This window comes from Rhyacophila brunnea, unplaced genomic scaffold, assembly GCF_057557595.1.
Source record: "Rhyacophila brunnea isolate RB1 unplaced genomic scaffold, BYU_Rbru_1.0 scaffold_21, whole genome shotgun sequence".
Classification (NCBI taxonomy): Eukaryota; Metazoa; Arthropoda; class Insecta; order Trichoptera; family Rhyacophilidae; genus Rhyacophila; species Rhyacophila brunnea.
The window spans coordinates 8,787,149-8,808,935 of record NW_028232871.1 but is presented as its reverse complement, the minus strand read 5'-3'; the positions used below and the strand labels follow the sequence as shown (position 1 = coordinate 8,808,935).

The window sequence follows — 21,787 nt, the reverse complement described above, 5'->3', positions numbered from 1 at the left end:
ACGATTTGGGTTCGACTCCGACTCAGTCCGACCAGTCTTATACATTTTTCAAAATTATGCTATATGATGGCTTAAGCGTCGGCTTATAATGTCGTGGGTCCCAGGTTTGAATCTTTAGTCTGGCAAATACACATGTTGTTTTTCAATTTGTGTTTGGAGCCGGAGTATGGACCTAGGTTGAGCAAGTGGCTAACATCCATTTCTCGTAAAAACAAAATCTGTTAATATAACCTCCACTCCGTGGAGGTCCATATGATCCTCTAAGGATCGAACATAGCTTCATAGTTATTACAAGAGATGAAAACCGTGGAGGTAATTTATCGCTCCTTGAATCAGTTGATTAGATATTTCCATTTTGCAACAATATAAACATCACTGATTTCCGTATGTGTTTATCCTTCCAGTTTGAATTGAAAGAAATGAAGCGCCGGCAAGACGCGGCAGAGGAGGCTGAGAGGTCTCGGTTGGCGGAGATCGCCGAGGCCCAGGAGGCGGCTGCGCAAGAGGAGGAACGCAAGCGCAGGCAGCAGAGGGAAGCCCAGGCCGACTCCACCGATTCACCCCAAGACGCACAGGGTAAACAATTCATACGATACGACACTCTAAAACACCACTTACACAAACCATTTTATTCAGTTTTTAAAATGAACATATTTAAATACCATAGGCAGGTAATTTGACAGGTTTGGTTAAATTTATCGATTTTTAAAGAAAGTTTCTTTCAAAATTATTACAATGAAGTACTACCACGTAAATGCCAATTCAATTAAGAGGTTAATCGAGTCACAGAACCTTTTGTATAGAAAATTAGATATACATACATAATATGTTATATATGTTATTATTATCTAAATGCCTTAGGCCAGATGCTTAGTCATACTTAACTGTTGCATAATGTTAGGCAGTCGTGACACACTGAATAGTATATTGCACATGGAGATATCAGTTAATTTTATTTCACATACATATAAATAAACAAAATATAATAATATATTTACTCGGATTCTGTGTTCAATATGCTTGACAATTTTGATAAATGCCGTATGTGTTTCTCATGTTCAAATGTTAGGTTAATTTAATGGCGTAATCTTTACATCTGTCCCGTGATCAATTAAATATTTCTCGAATACTCCAACTGTAATCTTAAAATTTCTGTGATTTGCAGAACAATCAATTTATTTTTTAATTCTGACAGATTGAAATTTAAAACAAAGAAACACTGAACATTTTATTTTTAAAAAGATTTTTATGGCTTGTGAATTCAATTTAAAGATCACTTGTAAATAGTTAGGAATCTAGTGTTTTAATATTGCTGGATTATACCTAAAGGGTATAATTGTATTTAGGAGGTTTAGTTTCTTAAAAGTTTTAACCAATCTTCACATATTATGACTTGCACTCATTAAATTATTTATGTAGTTATGTGTAATATTTTTTACACAAACTGAAACAAACTGTGAAACCAAATATTGCTTGCTTTTGAGAGTGTACTACCGATGATGATGCCACTTAACTAATACGCAGATGATCGCAAAATAATATTTAATTCACAACCTCTCCGTTCTTTTTACACATGCAAAATCTAGTCCGTCTGCTAATAATAAACACATTAAAATAAAAACCAAAAAGTTTATTTTATATTAACAGCTTCTTGTCTTTTTTGATTCATAAAGCTTATATTCTAAGGCTACGTTTGTGTCGTGACACTTCCATCTTATCTTTATTCCGAGTTTCTGATACGAAATTACATCTATTTGACATTAAATCATTTCAATGCCACGGCTAAGGCTTGCTTTGAATCTATGTAAATTTCTATCGCATTGTTTACAAACAATGCACTTTGATATTTAAAATTATACATATTCCTAAATTGATTGTCATTAATGCATAAGAAATACATGAATAAACTATTTGTTTTAGTATTCAGCACATCTATTCTATACACAAGGCTGTTATCGGCGACTATCGAGGGTAGTTTATCATATTTATGTATTGAGTATTATGGTTGTTCCAAAAAGTTAGCCTAAAGTGTCAAAACTTCCTATCTGGCTCTAAAAGTTAACACAGCCAAGAGGGGTGTTGTTACAACAGCACTTTTTGACAGTTCAGAGTTCAGACAGTTAACTTATTGTAACAATTAACAGCATCAATATATAATATGATAACTTACCGTCGATAGCCACCTATATGACTGACTGCCTTGTGTATAGAATAGATGCGCAGAAGAGACAAAAACGTTGTTAATAATATGCAAGTGTGCTTTTGCGGAATGTAACCGTCGTCTTGCACTTACACCGGCAATATTCATTATAAAAATGCAATTAATTGCCATAGAAGTGTCAACAGATTTTAACAAAGCAATAGTTTCGTCAGTTTAAAAAATTATTGATTTTATATCTGACACTTTTCTTCAGATAAAAGTGTTGCGACACAAGTGTAATTCTTTAGTCGAATGTCGAAGCAGTGCATAAATTATTTAAATATTGTCAGCGATGACGATTTTGTTGCACCACCCTGTGTTGATGACGTGACGTTGCACCGGATTGTGTTTCTTACACTGTTGTGTGTTTCTTTCACGCTGCCTTCATTTTCGAAACGCTAAAAACAAAATGGTGGAAATTAAATAAACAAAAAAATGTCGATTGCGATACGATAGTCATTCGGAGGAGTTCCACTAAGGTGTCGGAGAAAACCCAAGAAAGGCCGCACTCGCAACCAGGTAATGGTTGAAACGTCGCTAATCACGCTTTTCCAATTTTGTCCGCACAACCTTTTTAAGTTTTCACTCATTATTTCCATAGTTTGATTTTTAATTACACAGGACACATTCATTTTAATTAGTCTTGTTATTCCTTTTACAAGCAGTTGACGTTTTACTTATTTGTCTCATCGTAGATGTGATGCTTATTTTTTTAAATACCCTATTTATTTATTTTTATATTTAAAATACAAATTTAAATTTATTATGTATTCATATTATAGTTTATTTTATTTAGAAACAAAACCAATGAAAAATAACATTTTGTGTTTCAAATCGCTTTTTCAATATTGCAAGGTTTTATTGAAAATATAAATATAAAATATCTCAATTTGTGAGAATGTTAATTTAGCATGTACAGTATTTAAATCACAGTTTATAAAGTTCCTTTCTTCAGAGTCTGGATAGCATGGTGGCCATCTTTGTTGTCTCCACGGTTCCTAGGCAACTATTTTCAAAAACCGATTTAATATCTATGGTACATAGATGACATTTTTTGATTTGAGTGAAGTTTTTTTAAATTTTATATTTTAATATATTGTGTGAATTTACACATTAAATTACCTAATTTAATTTTGCGAAAATGCATTTATTGTGTAAAAGTGTATTTATTCACACAGTCATCAGTTTCACCAGAACACGATCTGTTGTTGAAAGTTGACAATCATTAACAATATTAACTTGTAATATATCCTTATTTTCCTCATTGCATCGTAAATATCATTTCCACTGTTCAAACGCACTTACCGTCCGAGTTAAGCGGAATGTTGTCCCATTTAAGCAATGTAAATTACTGTTGGTTTCTTGGTTTGGTTTCCATTCCTTGGGATTTGGCCCAAATAAGTGGATGTCCCAATTAAGCGGAATCATCTATATTTTTTGTTTAAGTCTTGTTGCTAACCTAAAAAAACTTTAAAAAGATACATAAACACCTTTTAATGTTGAAACAGTGAAATGTTGGGATTTCAATGGATGTCAGTATTTATACATTGGTTTTATTCTAATTGAATGAAGGTTTACTACCATATCAGTTATATCAATCCGAATTTTTAGACATTCATATTTTTTATTTGGTCTGTATTTTTTTTTTACGTAATCAATTCTGTGTCTCATTATGTACGTACACTTTGTTTTATGTTATTCCCCATCCGCGTAGAAAAATTAAATATTCTTTGTATGTAAAGCACAGTTGTGTCAGACAGACGTAAGTATAACGCGCTTATGTATGATGTTAATGTTATCTGGAATTTGTAAACTATTGGTGATGGTATGGTAATGTGGTCTTGGCTCTCTTTGACACGAATTATAACCCATGTAAGCACTGCCCGCTCACAGCCCGTGCGATAAACATTTGCTACCCCTGCTAAAAATATAATTGTATTGTCTCTAATCTTGCGTAACATTTTCCTATTTCAGTATAATCAAAAATGTTCTTTCAGGTTTTGGCTGTAATGTCTATAATTTTGTAACATTTGTCACCTATCTGTTTGCATTGTTTCCAAATGATAATTGTTTTTTTTTTACACAATTACATATATAATGGAAACGGTATGAAATTTTGTCATATTATATATATTTATTTATTTAAAAAAGACACATTGAGCACATAGCAAATTATTAATCCAAGACTTTCACAACATGACATTTAGAATACAAAGTATAAGTACCTAAATCAACTAGAGAAAAAAAAGAGATATCAGATATAAATATGTTATCTTTGTTTTGTCACGCTGGCTATTCCAATTTTGAAATACTTACATTGTTTCTATTTTATACTCGATGATAGACGATTGTGACAGGTGTGGATTGGGCAAGGTCAATTTTATTAACTCATTCAGAAATTAGTTACTAACATTAATCGTTCAGTAAAATCCCGTTAATATGGACATGGTTAATTCGAATTTCAGAATTAATCGAAATATTCGATTCGCTAAAATTCATAAAATCTTTTACAATGAATGAACTACAATAGTCACCACTGAAAAGAACAAGAAATTGTGTCAGAAATGGAACCAAAATTTCAAGTCTTTTGTCATATATTTTGTATTTTGTAATTCAAACGTTTTTTTTAGATTTTTGGTCCTGTCGATTTCGAATTAACGGGGTTTCACTGTAATAATAATGTTGCACATTTATCTAAGACCTAACTACCAAATAGCAAGTCCCACACCACGCTACATTTGCTCCCATAGAGCACAGTGTCAGCAGGCAGTTAATTAATTATATTAATAAATCGAACACCGATTTTCCCACCTTTAAATTTAAGGTTTTCTTATTCATGTATCAAATTGGTGCAGCAGGTCTATTCTTAACGGTTAACATTTTGGCACGTTTCTGTTATTTTCAATTGTCAAAATTAGCACGGATATCTTACAAAGAAGACAGTTAATGGCTGCTATCTCTAATTCATAATACGGCGAAAATTTAGGTTAGTTGACATGCCGGTCAAATTCATATATGTTCGTAATGTCGAATCCAGGCGGATAAGACCGAACGAGCGCCATCTAGTTGATAATGAGTCCAACACATTTTGTATTGACACGTCAGACATATCAACATAACCTACAATTTTCTTAGTCATGTCATTGCAATTGCAGCAAAACAGTCAGATCTTGCGTTTTAATTCTCAATATATAAAATTGACATACTCTGTCTCGTTCTCAAAATTAGCATGGCTAAGCGAATTTTTTACATAATTAACCGCTAGTATATACGTAAAGTGATAAATGTGATATATTATCACAATTAGCTCTTTTTTGATGTTAAGTGATATGTCAGAATAGGCCTGCTAAAGCCCTTAGCTATGCATAAATAGAGATGAGAGAGCATATTGAAAGAAAATGTATCAATATTGCTACGTGTCGTATTGAAAAGACAACACTTGGTCTCGAACAATGAAGTAAAATGTAACTGAAGATATTTTTGAATATGTTAATCTTATAAAATTAACAAACGGATGTCACTAATAAATAAAATATTGTTCTTAACAAAATAATTATTATTTGGAAACAAGGTATGGTTTGTTATTTCGTATACAATGTTTATATTTCGAATCAAGCTTATTGGTGGACGAATCAAGAATACTAAACCAATCACAGGTATGTTGGTTAAATTATATTCATGCATTTTATATTGTGGATTACTAACAATTTCAAATAAAAACCTCGTCAATTATTTACTATTGTGGTCGCTTATGGTGTCGGGTATATGTTTCGTTTACAATTTTTATTTTATTGTACATTTAATTTACAATCACACTTATTTTTTACATATATTACTATAATTATTTTATTATTTCTTCAATTTTATGGATTTATTATTGAATTTACGACAGGTTTTTATTTTGCATGTTTTATTCTAATCTTAGTTTATTGTTCATAGTTAATTGTAACCGTTTCAAAATATTTTTTGAATCCCGCATCTGGATCAAATTCTTAATTGTTTTCGATGTCCATTTAGATTATGAACGGAATCAGTTTATAAAATGACTTATTACAATCAATCACTGGCGAGGGGTGGAGGTAGGCTGCTAAGATTCGACATAATTAGTGCACATTAAACTTTGTAAGGCATACTTATTCGTTTTTATTAAACTAAGAATATAATTGATTGCAGATGGTGTTGGTTTGTTTTTAAAATTCAATTAAACCCTGCCTACCAAACCATAATCGATAAAAAATATTCTTCTATCTATAAAATATTTAAAATTATGTATGACTTAATGGCATAATTTTAGATATTTTAAAGATAAATGAATTTACTATGGCTTGGATTAGGCAGGGTTTAATTGAATTTTAAAAACTAACAAACACAATCACACATTGTAGTCTTCAATGAAAAGAAATATTTGACTGACAATGTTTAGTGTGCACTATATATGTCGGATTTTAACAGCCTATCCTCCACCCTTTGCCACTGTAATCAATATGTATTGTCATTTAACTTTTTAATCTTATTGACGCGATTATAAATTATCTGCAGCTTGATTTCAATTAATTTCGTTTACACGGTGCAGAGTACGGGGGTATAATTGAAAAATATTGGTACGGTTGTAATACACATGAAGTAAGTACAATAAGTCGATGGTTTTACGTTGACACAATCTCCAATGAATTATTCTGACCATATAAATAAATTATACGCGAAGCTACTTAAAAACATATAAGATTCAAATAAAGAGAGAAATTTAAAATTATTAGAAACGCAGCAGAGTTATGACTTGTCTTATGGTCGTATGTCATTGGCGGTGGTTGAGACGTGACGCCGTTATTTGTACGTTTATGAAATGCATGCGCAGCGATGGGAGTGGGGCGGATGCAGACTCCACCGCAATCAAAATCCCAATCCCAGGCCATCTCGACTCCTCAGCCGGGGAGCAGCGGAAGTAAGCGGCAAAGCGAACCGCCCATCAGGACCACTCCTGGCCGTGGGGCTTCCAGTGAGTAGAAACTGTGACTCCTCATTAGTCATTCCGAATCTCACATCATTAAATCATCCGGCAACATAATTAGACACCTGATAAATAGTTTCAATTTCATGTGTTGGTAAATTTTATTATATTTCGTATCGGATCAGAGAGTGTAATTTTATAATTTTTTTCAGATTGAATCATATCAAAACAATTTGAAACATATGATTGAAAGCGTCATTTTGGTTTTTTAAATTTGAAAATACATAATACAATACCTGCTACAAAATCTGCTAATTTTACAAAAGAAAAAAAAATTATGGAAAACTAGTTTGTTGGTAAATATAAATAATAATGTTCTATAATAATTAGAGCACATTGACAAGAAGTGTCAGTTATTAAAAATCAAAATCATCCATTCATTTGTTGATTTATAACCAGGGCTTCGAACTGGAACTGAACAGAAAACCAGAAAAACATTTTTTTTATTTGAACTGGAAGGAAAACTGAAATGAAAAAATAATGGTTCGAATCATTTTACAACTAAAGAAATCATAAAAAAACACAAATTTTCAAATAACATTTGATATGGGGTTATCCATATAATATGACCTCCCCCTCTAAGAGTAGCGTAATGGGTCTGAAATACTGTTGATTATTCATGATGAAAGGGCTGGGTTGAAAATATGTCAAAAAATCAACAGAATATAGGCATTGCTTTCTGAGAAGAAAATGTTCTGTTGAAATATAATATTAAAATTGATTATTTTCAATTATAGAGGGAAGGCTGAAAATGTCGCGTGAGGTCATTTATGGATTATGATACCTTAGTACATTTCTACTATTTCTATTTAGGGTTATTGACGTTTTTATTGCCCGATATTTAATCATAGGTATTTGTATTGCTGAATAATGGTGAAATAACTTTACCAAATAAAATCATCTTTATTGGGAGTTCATAATGTTATGGTTAAAAAATACTGTAGGCTTTTAGTTATGGTTTATTGAGGTTATGGGTATAGTTTACCACGGTCATATTATTATATCCATAGCAGTTGCTTCATTTTTTAATATTTGGTTTCATTATGGTAATATACTTTTAGATCTTGAAATAAAACCATGAGGATTATTCTGGAAGGTATATTCTGATATTTTTCAGCATTTTTAATGCATGATCAATCGATTATTTATTATATTATCATATTGTCGCTTATACTTACATATTATTATATTTTAAAGGCACCTGATGAATGTTTTCCTGTTATGACTAAAGCATGTTTTTTTTTGATGTAACGTCATACAACGTGATCTATATTCGAGAATAGACAAAAAATTTAGATGCTTTTACATCTATGTGTGTTAATTTTGACCATGTTAAACAACCATTATTATCTACAAGCTCTCGTATATATATATTTTTTAATGTAATTAGGCGCCTGCTTTGTAATATCGGGTTGCGGTTATGAATACCCGTTTACAAAGACATGTCGCGGTTATAAATTCAGAGGCCAACTGAAACTTGAATATTGTTTTTTTCAATAATCTAGAATGAACCATTCTTTGAAAAGAAAATCTGTTAGGGCGATGTCTTTACCTACCAGAGGCACCTAGCGGAAAACTACGAAGCTTGCAATTTGGGTTATTTTTAATATTTTTCTTTTTAATGTTTTCAGATAAGTACATATTTATTAATTAATACAATTGAAATTGTAAATTATCAAAAAAATGTCCCAAATTGCAAGCTCCGTATTTTTCCGCTAGGTGTCGCTGGTAGGTAAAGACATCGCCTTAATCTCCACTCTTTGGAGGACCCGCACGTTTAAAATTGAATTGTATCGAATTTATTTTTTATAGCAGTTGTATCTGTGTCTAAAGACACCACTGTGCTATTTGTGATTTGTGTATCTATAGCATGCCACGTTGGCGGAAGCGAGTAGGTAAAGTGTTCTTCATTCAGTCTTCATTATGATTGAAAAATTCTCATTTTAATTCTAAACAATGAAGAAAATTGTCTAAAAAATATTAAAGATAAAGGGACTTGTTTTATTGATGGTTGTTTAAGTTAATCTGCTTTTGTATCGTAGTGTTTTAATTCTGTGTGTGCGCGTTATTGTTGTACTGATTGTTCCGTAACCCCGCCCGCCCAGGCGTGTCGGAGGCCCGCTCCCCGCAGTCGGCCACGCTGCCCGCCTCGGCCGGCTCTTCCAAGGTGAAGAGCCGTTCCCGCAGCAAGTCCCCCTTCCGCAGCTTCCGCTGGCGGAGCAAGAAGCACGACGCGTCCACCTCCTCCGCCACGGATGGCGCCCACAGCGACGACGAGGCCTCAGGTAGAGGAAGGGCTCGGAGAGGGTTGGGAGGTAAAGGGACAGATGGACATATCGACAGACTGCCTGCGGTGATCGGACAATTTGCACATTTCCTTTCATTCGCACTAACTAATTTTCCGTATTTAACCTGACTTGTCTTCATTATAATATTGTATCTGGCCTTTATTATATTTTATTATATTTCTTATTCCTCGTAAGCTAGATATGTATTCATAATTGAAATATTTGTGTGGCCAATTAGATCACCAATGAAAAACAAAGTTTCTCTAAAAAAGGAACTTTATGAAAAGGAGAATCCTGTCTTTTCTGTAAGTTAAATACTGCAGAAACCGTCTAGCTTTGAAATCCAAATAATGATAGAACAACCGAAATATTGACTAATGATACACTGACCGTTTAATTTAATATAATTTACATTCAGAAAGCGCTTCCGAGAGTATTGTAAAAACCATTATTTAACTTCTTCGCAATTAGATAGGACATATATAGCTTAGTGGTCAGTGCACATGGACGCAAATCTCGGGGGGTGCAGATCGAACCTGGTGGGGTCATATTTTTTCAAATTATGTATGTTCAATAAAAGAATGTTACATTCTTAAATCTTGGGAATTGTGCATTAAAAAAATAGTCTAATAATTTATATAAAATGGAATTTTAAAAATTGTATGCCAACATATTTTTTGTTTACCTTATGGTTGCTGCATTATTCAGTAATCGATACACAGAAAAATTAATCCGTGAAACAAATTCAATTGGTTATACACTCGCGTTAATTAAAATTATAATAGAGACAATGATTCATATTTCTAAACATTATTTGTGGTGAAACAAAATGTTGCCGATATATTCGATTGTCGTTGTGTCATTATTAATAATATTCTTCAACATCCCAGAGAGTAGGTAATAGTTTTTTGAATACGCCCGCAATAGGTTCTACCCGTGTGCTGTATTGTTTATTTATCATAATGCCATGTTGTTTTTCCATCATTAATTCGCCCATCTTAAAATGTTTACTGATAAAATGGTTCCCCGGTGTCTTCATATTTCTAATATCTTTCTTTGCAGGTATCCAATCATCGGTTTCTGTAATTTGTAACTTATTCTGTAATATGCTATCATTACTAATATATTGCTCTCTCTCATTCATTTCAATATTAACACTTACTGTATGAAAGAGATGCCTAATACCCTTTATTACCCTTGTTCCCGAATTTTAAAAAGTCTTTTTAACCGGTTCTATGCCTTCAGTGGGCTATCTCGACCTATGGGGCCGTAATCGACAGGCCGCACATAGAAATTTCGCGAGTTATCTCGTCCGACTTTAAACTCAAATTACTAGCCACTGTCGATTGATTTGCATAATCAAAAAAAATTAAACACACAGTGACATCTGTTTGAATAATACCAAGTCACAATATATCGGTATTACAGCGATTGTAGTGAGAGCTTCGCTCTACATTCAACGTGTGTCGCTAAAAATCTGCGGCCTGTCAGATAGTGCCATAGAAAAGGGCATATCCCGAGCATTCTTGCAATGTGTCCTATCAACAAGATAATTAACTTTACAGAGGAGCCATTTAATATGTTTGAATTTATGTGATGTATGATTCACATCTTATTTTTCGACCTTCTATTTAAAATAAAGATACGAAAAATTGACGCAGATGGACAAATTTTATTTAAATTTGTGACATTTTTGCTTGTGAAAAGAAAAAGTATTTTCCATAATAAGATCGGATAGGTATGGGATTGTTTAACCCTTTTACTCCCAGCCGATTGAGCCTAGCATATGTGAAAACTCCCAAGCGTTTTTTGATAAAAAATCGTCGATTTAGTTTTTTTAAAATAAATAATTCTACACATGTTTTAAAAATTTGAAACTTTTTTGTGTGTGTTCTCAATGGTGTATAAAGCAATAATAAGTAATAATATTGATAGTTGACATCAATAAAACAAAAGAAAATAATAATGTATCAATATTTCGTCGGTATAGTGGCAAAAGGCGTTAAGTCAAAAAACCTTGTTTAGAGATAATCGTCTTTTTCTAAATTCAAGAAATTGAAACCTCTTTATTTAATTAGTTTAAACATTTTTACCTAAACTTGCTACTTTATGATATTCGGTAATCATTTATGAATTCGATTTGAGTATTGTCAAGTCTTTTTTATAGTAATAATAATTAGTTTTTTGAGTTTATTTACAAAAAGGTGAATTAACGTTTTTTGCCACAACGATTTTTGAGTTAATAGAATAAATAGTCAAACATAAAATGTTGTAGTTGAGTAGTAATACATTGGACTCTAATCATAATAGAAACTGGCCAATTTAAAATAAAATTAAAATTAAAACAGAAATAATATTAGGTAGGTGGATACTATTAGGTAATAATATTAGGTAGGTATAGAAGTAATTTGATATTTTTGTATGTAAGATTAGTAATAATCTTGTTTCAAATTATGATACTTTTCATCTTTATTAAAAATAAATTTGTGTAGCTAAGTACTAGGTAAAAATAATAAAAAGAATACATTCTTATTTAATTTATTTATCAGAACATTTGATTAGAGGTGGATAAACGGTATGGGGATGATGATTACACAAAAATAATTTATGAAAACAATTAAAATTAACAATTATCCTATAAAATTAATTAAGAAAACTTAAAATATAATTAAGAGATCATTTCCGCTTCATCATAGCCAACCTCGAAGGGTTCGAGAACAGTATTTAATTTATTTATTAGAAACATCGGATAACAGGTGGATAAACGGTATGGAGATTTAAGTCAGAAATTTGGCAAATACTTTCTTTTAATTCATTTTGATAACGTGGTATGATATTGAATCCTTGCGCAGTTTGCCGTCACCAATTCGTACCCTTTGGGTTTTTGGAGCAGCACTGTCTGCATTCCTTAAAATAAAATCCCCTTTGCGCTCGAAGCTCTTTCTTCGTCTTCTTTGGCCATATCCGCCCCGTAATTGGAGCATATGGACACCACGCGGCGCCTCCAAGAATCCTTGTCGCTCGCCAGTCTTTCTGCTCCGTTCCAGGTCAAACCAGTATCCCGTAGCTCCGCCGTAAACACTCTATAGATAGTATTTAGCGGCCTTCCAGGACGCCGGAGTCCGGTCGGCTTGAAGAACAGGCAAGCCTAGTTGAGGTTCTCTTCTGGCATCCGCAGCACGTGGCCGAGCCACGTCCAACGTCGCATCTTCACTCTCAGCGTGATGAGAAGCTGTTTGATGCATTATCTTATCTCCTCGATCCTAAAATCATACCACCCCACACCCAGTACTCATCGCAAACATCTGTTTTCGAAGCTCAGTATACGGTTTCTCTGAGCCTTCGTAAGGTGCCATGATTCGCTACCGTAAAGCAGCACCGTCAGAATGCAAGCGTCAAATAGGCGGCATTTGATTTTGACCGAGTACAATCGTGAGTCCCAGACATTTCGCATCGAGTTGAATGTTGCTCCAGCCATTCCCATTCGGATAGCGAGCTCTTTCTGTAAAATGCTATCTCCCGTGATGTGTACCCCCAGGTACTTGGGAAAACCATGACCAGATGAAGTAGAAAATACTGACATTGTATCCGACTGGCGATTCAATACAAACAAGATGAGCCCACCCCGGGTTTAATGATTAAACTATCAAGTTTTCAGTTTCCAATTTCATTCCCATTTGACTCATTATTTTGGTGCTGTTGTCACCGCAAGTATTATGTTCGTCAGCGCATGATTATCGGCATATTCTCCAAGTCAATTTCATCATTTATCGATCCGTCTTCTGTAATCAAATGCATGTTAGCATTATAAAGATGAAAGTAAATCAAGGGTAAAGTACCTAAACACTTTTTCATCTACAACTTATATTATACTACCTACTAAAACCTTCCTGAGGCTATAATATAATTTTTAAGTACCTAATGAACGAGCTAAAAAACTTTGTCCTACAACTTATTGTCCTACAAACCTGTTGCCATGAAAGTAGTAGGATTATTATTAATATTGTCTCCATCCACAACATCACTTTGGTGTGCATCATCTAAAATATAAATAAAACATATGCGTTAGTAAGGATGTCTTTCCGATTACATAAAAATACGCCATAGAAACGTGATATCAGTACACAAATAATCAATAATTGTAGAGCAAACTTCATTTTGAGGTTATGTTGAATTAAGTTGCTTACCTTTTACATGCTCCCTTATTTTATTCTGTTGCCCATACAGAAACATAATATTTTCCAATCTAAAAATTATACACGTCGATAAAACCGATTATACAATAGATTACAAGCACAATTGTAGAAAATATGAGATATATAAATACGCGCGAAACGTCAACATTCAGAACCAACTGTCAAATGGTTGCAAGCTGTATGTGGCATAGACAATAAGTCAATATAAATGACGGACAAGTGACTAGAAGCTTGAAGCCAAATAACGTTAAGTCATCTTATTGTTATTTGCCACTATAAAGTATGAAAGAAAGTGACTTAATACGTATTGAATTCTTTAAATTATGTCACAACTACATGGACTTTGGCGGAGCTTGTTTTTTCATACGATAGAGCGTGTTAAACTTTATCATTCTGCATTCATAACTCAAATCAGCCAATTTTTGACTTATCGTCTTCTGCCACTATACCAACGATTTATTTAGAAATGAATGGATAAAACTATGTTTGAACTACAAAACAAGTGTGACATTTTTTTATTTATAATTGATATACCAAATTTTATAATATAATCTATTCTTATCTAGTAACAGAAAAAAAATAAACATATTATTATTTCTCAATGAAATAGAATTTTTATAAAGTAATCAAAAAAAAATCGTATAGTGTCAAGGTATTCAAGAATATGATTCAATTCACGAAATCGCAAGAGAATTCGATACAGTATCGAGGACTAACTGATATGGGAATGAAGTAATTTCAAAAAATAAGTTTCAAAGCACTAAATCATTTATAATAATATTTATTCATGTATTTTTTCACCATCCTACCAAAAGTACAGTGGCATCCATTGTTTGTTCAGGTCAGTTCATAAAAATTACAAAATTCATTTTGTAATGTGATATATGAATCATAAAACAACTAAAAGAAATATCAGAATTTAAAATATGTCATAAAAATAATGTTTTATTATTTTTATGACACTCTTTGGTCTCAAGTTCAACAGCAGAGCAATTATGACTTGTGAGTTATTAGGGTGTGACATAATTATAAACAATGCTGACACTAAAATAAATGTTACTCACACCCAACACACAGTGAATATAGTGCTTTGTCTACACGAGACGAAATATGACGGGAAAACATTTGGAATAAATCGTAAATTTGGTTCCAAACTTTCGGCTGATGGATCGGCCCAGATGGAGTTTTCGCATAGGTATGGTGGGCCGAAATATCGGCCGAATGGGAGTAAAAGGGTTAAGTGTCTATGGCCAATAAATTGCTATAGTTATAATCACATCTATTGGCAAAATATTAGCTTTGACAGAAATGTCAGATGGGGACACATTGTCAGAATGCGTGCGATATTCTGCTTTTAAATAATCCAATTGTATTGTCAAACTAATATACAATAAACCCTGTTAATACGAACACGGTTAATTCGAAATCTGCTGTAAATCAAAATTTTTACTCTTTTTGCCATACATTTTGTATTTCGAATTTTTTTTCGATTTTATGTCACGTCGTTTTCGAATTAACAGTGTTTTACTGTAAATATTTTAATCTCATTACATTTAGTATATTATTTTACATTGTTATCCACTATACTTAATAATATTCATTTCGGTTTTTACTAACCGACTATGCTATTAATACGTAATCCCTTGCACTAAATACACTAACACACTAATTCATTTGTCAAAAAATATGTAATTTGAATTAAAAAAAAAATCTCAAATTTAGGTACTATTACAATAATTAGATTTAAATGTGTGAAAGGTAATAATTATTTTATGAATATAATATCTACTAATATTATTTCCTTAACATGACTTTAATACCTAATTCATAAATGTAAACTATTTTTTATTATTATTCAGAGTGAAATATTTTAAAGTTATAATATTGATTTATTATAAATTTATGTTGCTAACAAAAATGTTTCATCGTTTTTCATTTGTCGTTGTACCTATATTATAAAATGTCATTGAGCCAAGAGTCAAAACATACCACCACACCGTTATCCATAGTGATAAAATAATAATTCGTAATTTAAAATTGCAATTATGTAATTCGAATTATATTTGTTTGTATATTTTCTCATTGTGCTTTGTATGACAATTTGTAGAAGGACAAAGCCCGGGCAGCGATGACGATGGAATTGAAGGCATTCTGGTACGGAAACACGAATGGGAATCCACAACTAAGCGAGCATCTAACAGGTTTGTAATGGTGCTTTATACTTCTCTTTATCCTGTTACTAAAATAATAAAATTTAAATTTACTTTACCATCTGCAAATATGTCTTGACCTTACTAGAAGGATCCTTGATTGATTATTTACTAGAAATATAAATGTTAGCCACTTGCTCAACATAGTGGGCCCGTGTTTTGGGTCACATTAAAAAACAAAATGTGAATTTGCCAAACCCCAGAATTTGAACCTTTTATATAAGCTGATACATTACCACTCATAATGCAATGTCGTTTTTTTTTAATTACACAAGTACATACAGTGCTTTTCATAAACATCCGAAACATAGAAAAACGTGGATCTTTAACCCATAACCATCACATTCCGAACGCAGTACTTTATCGTTTAAGGCGTTTAAGCTAGTAATGCACTCGCCAATTACGATAAAATTTTCTAACAATATACAACTGAGATGTTATTTCCAATTCCGTTAATATTTTTCATGATACGCCTTAACAATAGGTACCAATCACTTGGTGTTCACCACGTATAATAGATATTATTTTTATGACACGTGTCTCACTCACCATAATGAGTTTTTTCAAGTATGACTTGAAAAGCCATACAATAAAAACACCCATTTAAATAAAATAAACCCATTTTACGAATTATCATGGATTACTGCCACGTAAATGCTTAATCTCTTGTAAAGAATAGGTACCAAACCTAATTCCTACATGGAGTAAGAATTTAATTATTTTTTTATGATCATTATATTTTATTAAATGTCATTTTGTTAGCATGTTCAAGGGGTTGTCGTTATCCGAGGGTAATTGAACTGAAAAAATACCTCTTAAAGCGAATCCGCTTAAAACGGGGACCAAAATTACTTGGTAAATGGATTTAATTGGAACACGTTTAGTAAAGAAAAAGACATGTGAGCAAGACAGAAATAGTGTAGGAGTGTAGGATTGGCAGATTGAAAGTGACAGTTGACGACTGAGCTATTGCGCTTGTGTTTTTTATGTGTTTTTTATATGTTTTTTTGCATCTCCCTGCAAATTCGTAACTGCCGGGACTCAGATAACAAATACTCTGATAATGAGGACCCCCTGTAGCACCCATTCAGTGGACAATATAACGGTAGATCTATTGTTTAATAATATATTAAATTGCTTGTTTGTGACAGATCATGGGACAAAGTATACGCGGTAGCGAAGGACAATAAAATGTATTTCTACAAAGACAGCAAGACATACAAATCATCGCCCGACCAGACGATACGCAGCGAGCCTCCTCTCGACCTGTCCGGTTCCACCGCCGACGTCGCCTCAGACTACACCAAGAAGAAATACGTCTTCAGAATCAAGTATGTACACCCAAGCATATGTATATTTCCTAACAATGTGTATTTCTAGTTAATATCCTATATGTCTTTTCCCTGTGCCAGTGTAACAACTATCTTAGCGAGAATACTTATATAGATGTATTGATAGATAGTGCGTCTAATATTCATGTTGCAGTAAAGCCATGTTGCTTTATGAAAGAATTATTATTGTATTGAGTATATTATGTATGTACTGATGTTTACGTTTGATTGCAGATTGTTGTCGGGAGGCGAGTTCTTATTCCAAGCAGCTGATGATGCGGGCGTGAGCACCTGGCTGGCGGGTCTGGGAGGACAGGCGGCAGCCGCAGGTGGGGCGTCGGCCCGAGCGCAGACCCTACCACCACCCCAGAAGGACGAACAGAAGCGACGCTCTTTCTTCACTCTTAAGAAAAAGTAATTGACCCCTCAATTATCATTTCAGTTTGATTATCAACCACTGCGGATGTCATGGGCATCCATGTCTTATTCTATTGATCATAATGACATCCGGATAATAGAAAATCGAGCTTCTACATTTATATCCGAGTTTATAAGAATTTTCTACTTTTCAATAATGATTGGTTTTAGATCGAGAAAGCTTGAATTTATGTTAGTAAAAAAATTACATTAAGTTTCACTCAAGGAGTCCAGAAATTATTTAATGTTGAACAGGTATTTCCAAGATTAACTGTGCATATCTCGGAAAAGAAAATTATCGTTGTATTAACTTATACTACATACAATGTATTACTGAACCGAAATATTCTCATTATAAAGCAAATATAGCAGTGGCGAGGGGTGGAGGTAGGTTAAGATTCGACATCTACCAGTGCCATCACCAAATTGTACTTATTCTTAGTTCAATGAAAACAAATATGTTTGACTGCCAAAGTGTGCACTACTTATTTTGGATCTTAATAGCCTACATCCACCCTTCGCGACTGAAATGTAGACAATGTAAAGATATGCTGTGCAAAATAAAGTTTATTAGGTTCATTATTACAATACCACATTAATAGCCGCATACTGACTGAGCGAGCGGCCTCACCATAGATAACATATGTGAAAGCCTCGCGAGGCAAATGCTTTGTCAGTCAGTACGCGACTCGCCCGAGGTAAACGCATGCGCCACCTTGCCTTATTTTTCACTAATTATCACTGTGCCAAAAAATATTTGTTACTTCTTCATGGAATAACTCTTGCTGGCGCAGTTTTGGGAAAAAGATGACATTAATTTTTTCCAAATGTCCCTAACACTCTTTTGGCATGGTTACATGTAAATTGTACGTATTACATTTCGACATCCACAACGAACAAAGCAGTAACTCACTTTTGGTCATTTTTCTGGAGAGCAAAATGAAAGTTTGAAAAATTCTCATATTGTAACGCAAAGAAGAAAGTATCTGGTAATAGGGTTAAAATACGTTGTTAGTGCTGGTAATCAAGTATATTAATGTTTTATCTCTGTAAAACAACCGGAAGTATACTTTTTATGAGTTCCGACTTGTCGTAAAACAGCATATTTCCAAAGAATAGTGTTGTAACTCATATTACAACTTTTTTCGTGAGATGATTTCAAATAAAAAAATATTTTTTCATGGAATATTGTTGTAACTTAACTTTAAAACCATCGCAGCATATGGGTACATACAGAAAACTACTCTATTTTTGTTCTGGCCACCGCAATCATCAGAATAAAATACAAACGATACACCGATGACTTAATATAATAGAATACAGTTGTAATTCATTATACAGCTATTTAACATGTATGCAGTTCAATATTGTGAACTGATAAGATGGAGTAATTCAAGTTATTATTTTCTTACAAGTTGAAATGCAAAAAAATAATAATTACAACCTTTTTCGAGTTCATATCTCTGCAACTGGTACTGGAATACATAAAGATACAACGTTAATACAGACAGAGAGTATTTTTTTCTTAGTATGCGTGATGTAACTCAAAACAGCCAAAAAGTGAGTTACTGCTCTGTTTGTTGGGGGTGTCGATTTCACCGTAGCGCAGTAAGCCGCGAGCTTTCTTATCGGAAAAAGAATTATGGCCGTATACTATATACTGTCTCCAATTTTATTAGATTCAATATGAACATTAACCTTTTCTACTCGAAAAATTTTTTATAGGTACATACCACCCACTCGAGACTTTTTTCCGTAAATAGCATAATTTCAATATAAAACATTTAATTGGTGAAAAAAATGTAAAATTTTTTTTTTTTTTTAATTTCTATAAAATAGATTTATAATGAATATACTGTACTTATTTTTAGTTTATTTATAATTCTTCATTGTGTGGTATTTCACAAAGCAATCTCCAATATGTAATCCTGGCTTATCACAGAATCGTAATGAAATAGCGGTATTTAGAGAAGTGGCTATAAAGTGTAAATCGTCCATACATATAGTTATGACTGTAAATATGATCCAAATGATTTGCCTTCCAATACACTTGTAATATAAGCAGCCGTCTCGTAAATTTTCTAAATTAGTTTCGGGCTCATAACAACTCATTCCCAGTGCGGTACACATTATCAAAAGATTTCTCAAAAAATAATAAATCGATACGTAATAATTTTCATTTGACTCATTAGAGTATTTCACATTATATTTGTAAGGTTCTGAATCGGCATAATATAATAGTAAGTATTGTCATCAAAAACAGTCTATTCAAATATAAAACTGTAAACTATACGAGACGCCCCTGCTCAAGCGAGAACCAATAAAAAAAATAAACACTTCAAAATCATGTGTGACAAACAACTTCAGTTCACTCTAGTCTGGGAACGTTCAATAAATAAAATTTATGTGACAAAAAAACATTGCTTGCAAGCAAGCGACCTACGAATAAAAAAAGAGAAGATTCCGATAAAAATACTATGTAGAAATTACGCACGCAGTATTCTTTTGCCGACTTCTTTCTCAGATAAATGTAATAACCTATTATTATTCATTCTAACTTGATTGAAATCGCATTATAAAAATTGCTGAAAATATTACAAAAAATGACTTTAATGGCGTGCCGCCGCTACGGCGGCACTCGAGTAATACGGGAAACTTCTAATGCCGCCGATATGGCGGCACTCGAGTGTTAAGGGTTAATTCAATTTTCATACCTGATTTTGGCAAAATTCAAGAATGAAAAGAAAGACATGAAAAAATTACGTGTTCTGTATTTCTAATTTAATTACATACCTTTCTACTGTGTTTCTCTTGTATTTCAGTAGTTTTTATTACGTATTTTGTAAGTGGTTTAGGTAAAAGTCAGTTTACAGGAAGCCAGATGGGAACCGCGCCATTTTCCATGGCTGATTTTGGCAAAATTCATGAATTCAAGAATGAAAACCTAGCCTAACCTAACAAATTATCCAGTATATCAGCTATGCTCAAAATTTGGTTGCCGCTGGATTCCTGTAAACTGACGAGAACCGTGTTTTGACATGGATTTTATCTTAGTACTATACGGCCCAAAGAGGTTGGACAGTCTTTAAATATACTACCATATATTTCCGATACAACATTTTACAGTGAAGTGTAATACGGCGAACTGCATACATACAAATTTCCGCACACGTTTTGGCTTAGCACCGTCGATATGTCATTGAGAAATTAACTCTACCGAAATTGAAATAAGGGTAATGATTGTAGTGTTTATTTTGCGAATGATATGGTTTAAAGTATTGGTCAATCTAATCTGGTTGTCTCTATTATTTGCAGCTAAACTTCTGACGGATCTTCCTCATGAGACTCGAGATTCACAGAAGACAGAAGTAACATCAAATGGGATTTGACATTATTAGAACTATTTATACTGCGTTACATTTCAGCAATATCAAAAAAAAGTATTTGAATTATTGACATCGTCCTACAGTAAAATCTCTATTATATATCTATTAGTCTCATAATGCGTCGCAATGATTTCTCGTCTATTTCAAACTAAAAATTGATCTATGACTCGCTCCGATGAAATGTTGAAATACGACTGAGATACGATTGGACCAAATATCGCGCGGCGGAGAAGGTGGCCATGTTCTTTGTGCGCCCCGGACGCGTTTATTACAATATCACCTATGTTTTGACACAGTCTTGTACTACAGACGGTGTTTTAAATGATTTGAAAAATTCTATCGCATCCACTCATATCCAATGCATAAAAAAATATGAGAGGAGGGTTAATGTTATTAATTGTAAATTAAATTCCCGAAAAACAACCCCCCACAACACACTTTTGAAACATCTTGACAAGAAATTTATCTTAAAATCGATTTAAAGATATTTCGCAATTATAATTATTATTATTATTATATATATATATTACATTTCTAAATTGGAAAGATATATATATATTATAGAAAGAGTATGTCTATAAATTATTGAACTCATAATATATGTATGAATATTAAAAAAAATATTGATGTTTCACGCAAGCTAGCATATTACATTCAAACTCAAAAGTTAAAAAAAAATAATTGTTAAGAAACGTCTATCTGGAATTTTATCTTCTCTAAAAGCGCACTCATGTTATCGAAAAAAAAATTT

General features: G+C 32.9%; 1 protein-coding gene across 8 annotated transcripts in view; it reads left to right on the top strand.

The window, feature by feature from the left end:
• The window catches only part of beta-Spec (spectrin beta chain), a 267,463-nt gene extending 245,935 nt beyond the window's left edge, over window positions 1–21,528 (top strand). For 3 of the 8 annotated variants that reach the window (XM_085949068.1, XM_085949070.1, XM_085949069.1), the window contains 7 exons: window positions 405–576; window positions 7,056–7,196; window positions 9,314–9,523; window positions 15,800–15,893; window positions 17,054–17,233; window positions 17,468–17,647; window positions 20,966–21,400. In XM_085949068.1, the coding sequence (XP_085805194.1) occupies window positions 405–576; window positions 7,056–7,196; window positions 9,314–9,523; window positions 15,800–15,893; window positions 17,054–17,233; window positions 17,468–17,647; window positions 20,966–20,969 (981 nt within the window). In that variant the 3' untranslated portion in view covers window positions 20,970–21,400. Of the gene's footprint in view, window positions 1–404; window positions 577–7,055; window positions 7,197–9,313; window positions 9,524–15,799; window positions 15,894–17,053; window positions 17,234–17,467; window positions 17,652–20,965 lie in introns of those variants that run through there. The other 5 variants (XM_085949072.1, XM_085949073.1, XM_085949071.1 and 2 more) reach the window with 5 other exon arrangements.
• The last annotated feature ends 259 nt before the right edge of the window (window positions 21,529–21,787 follow it).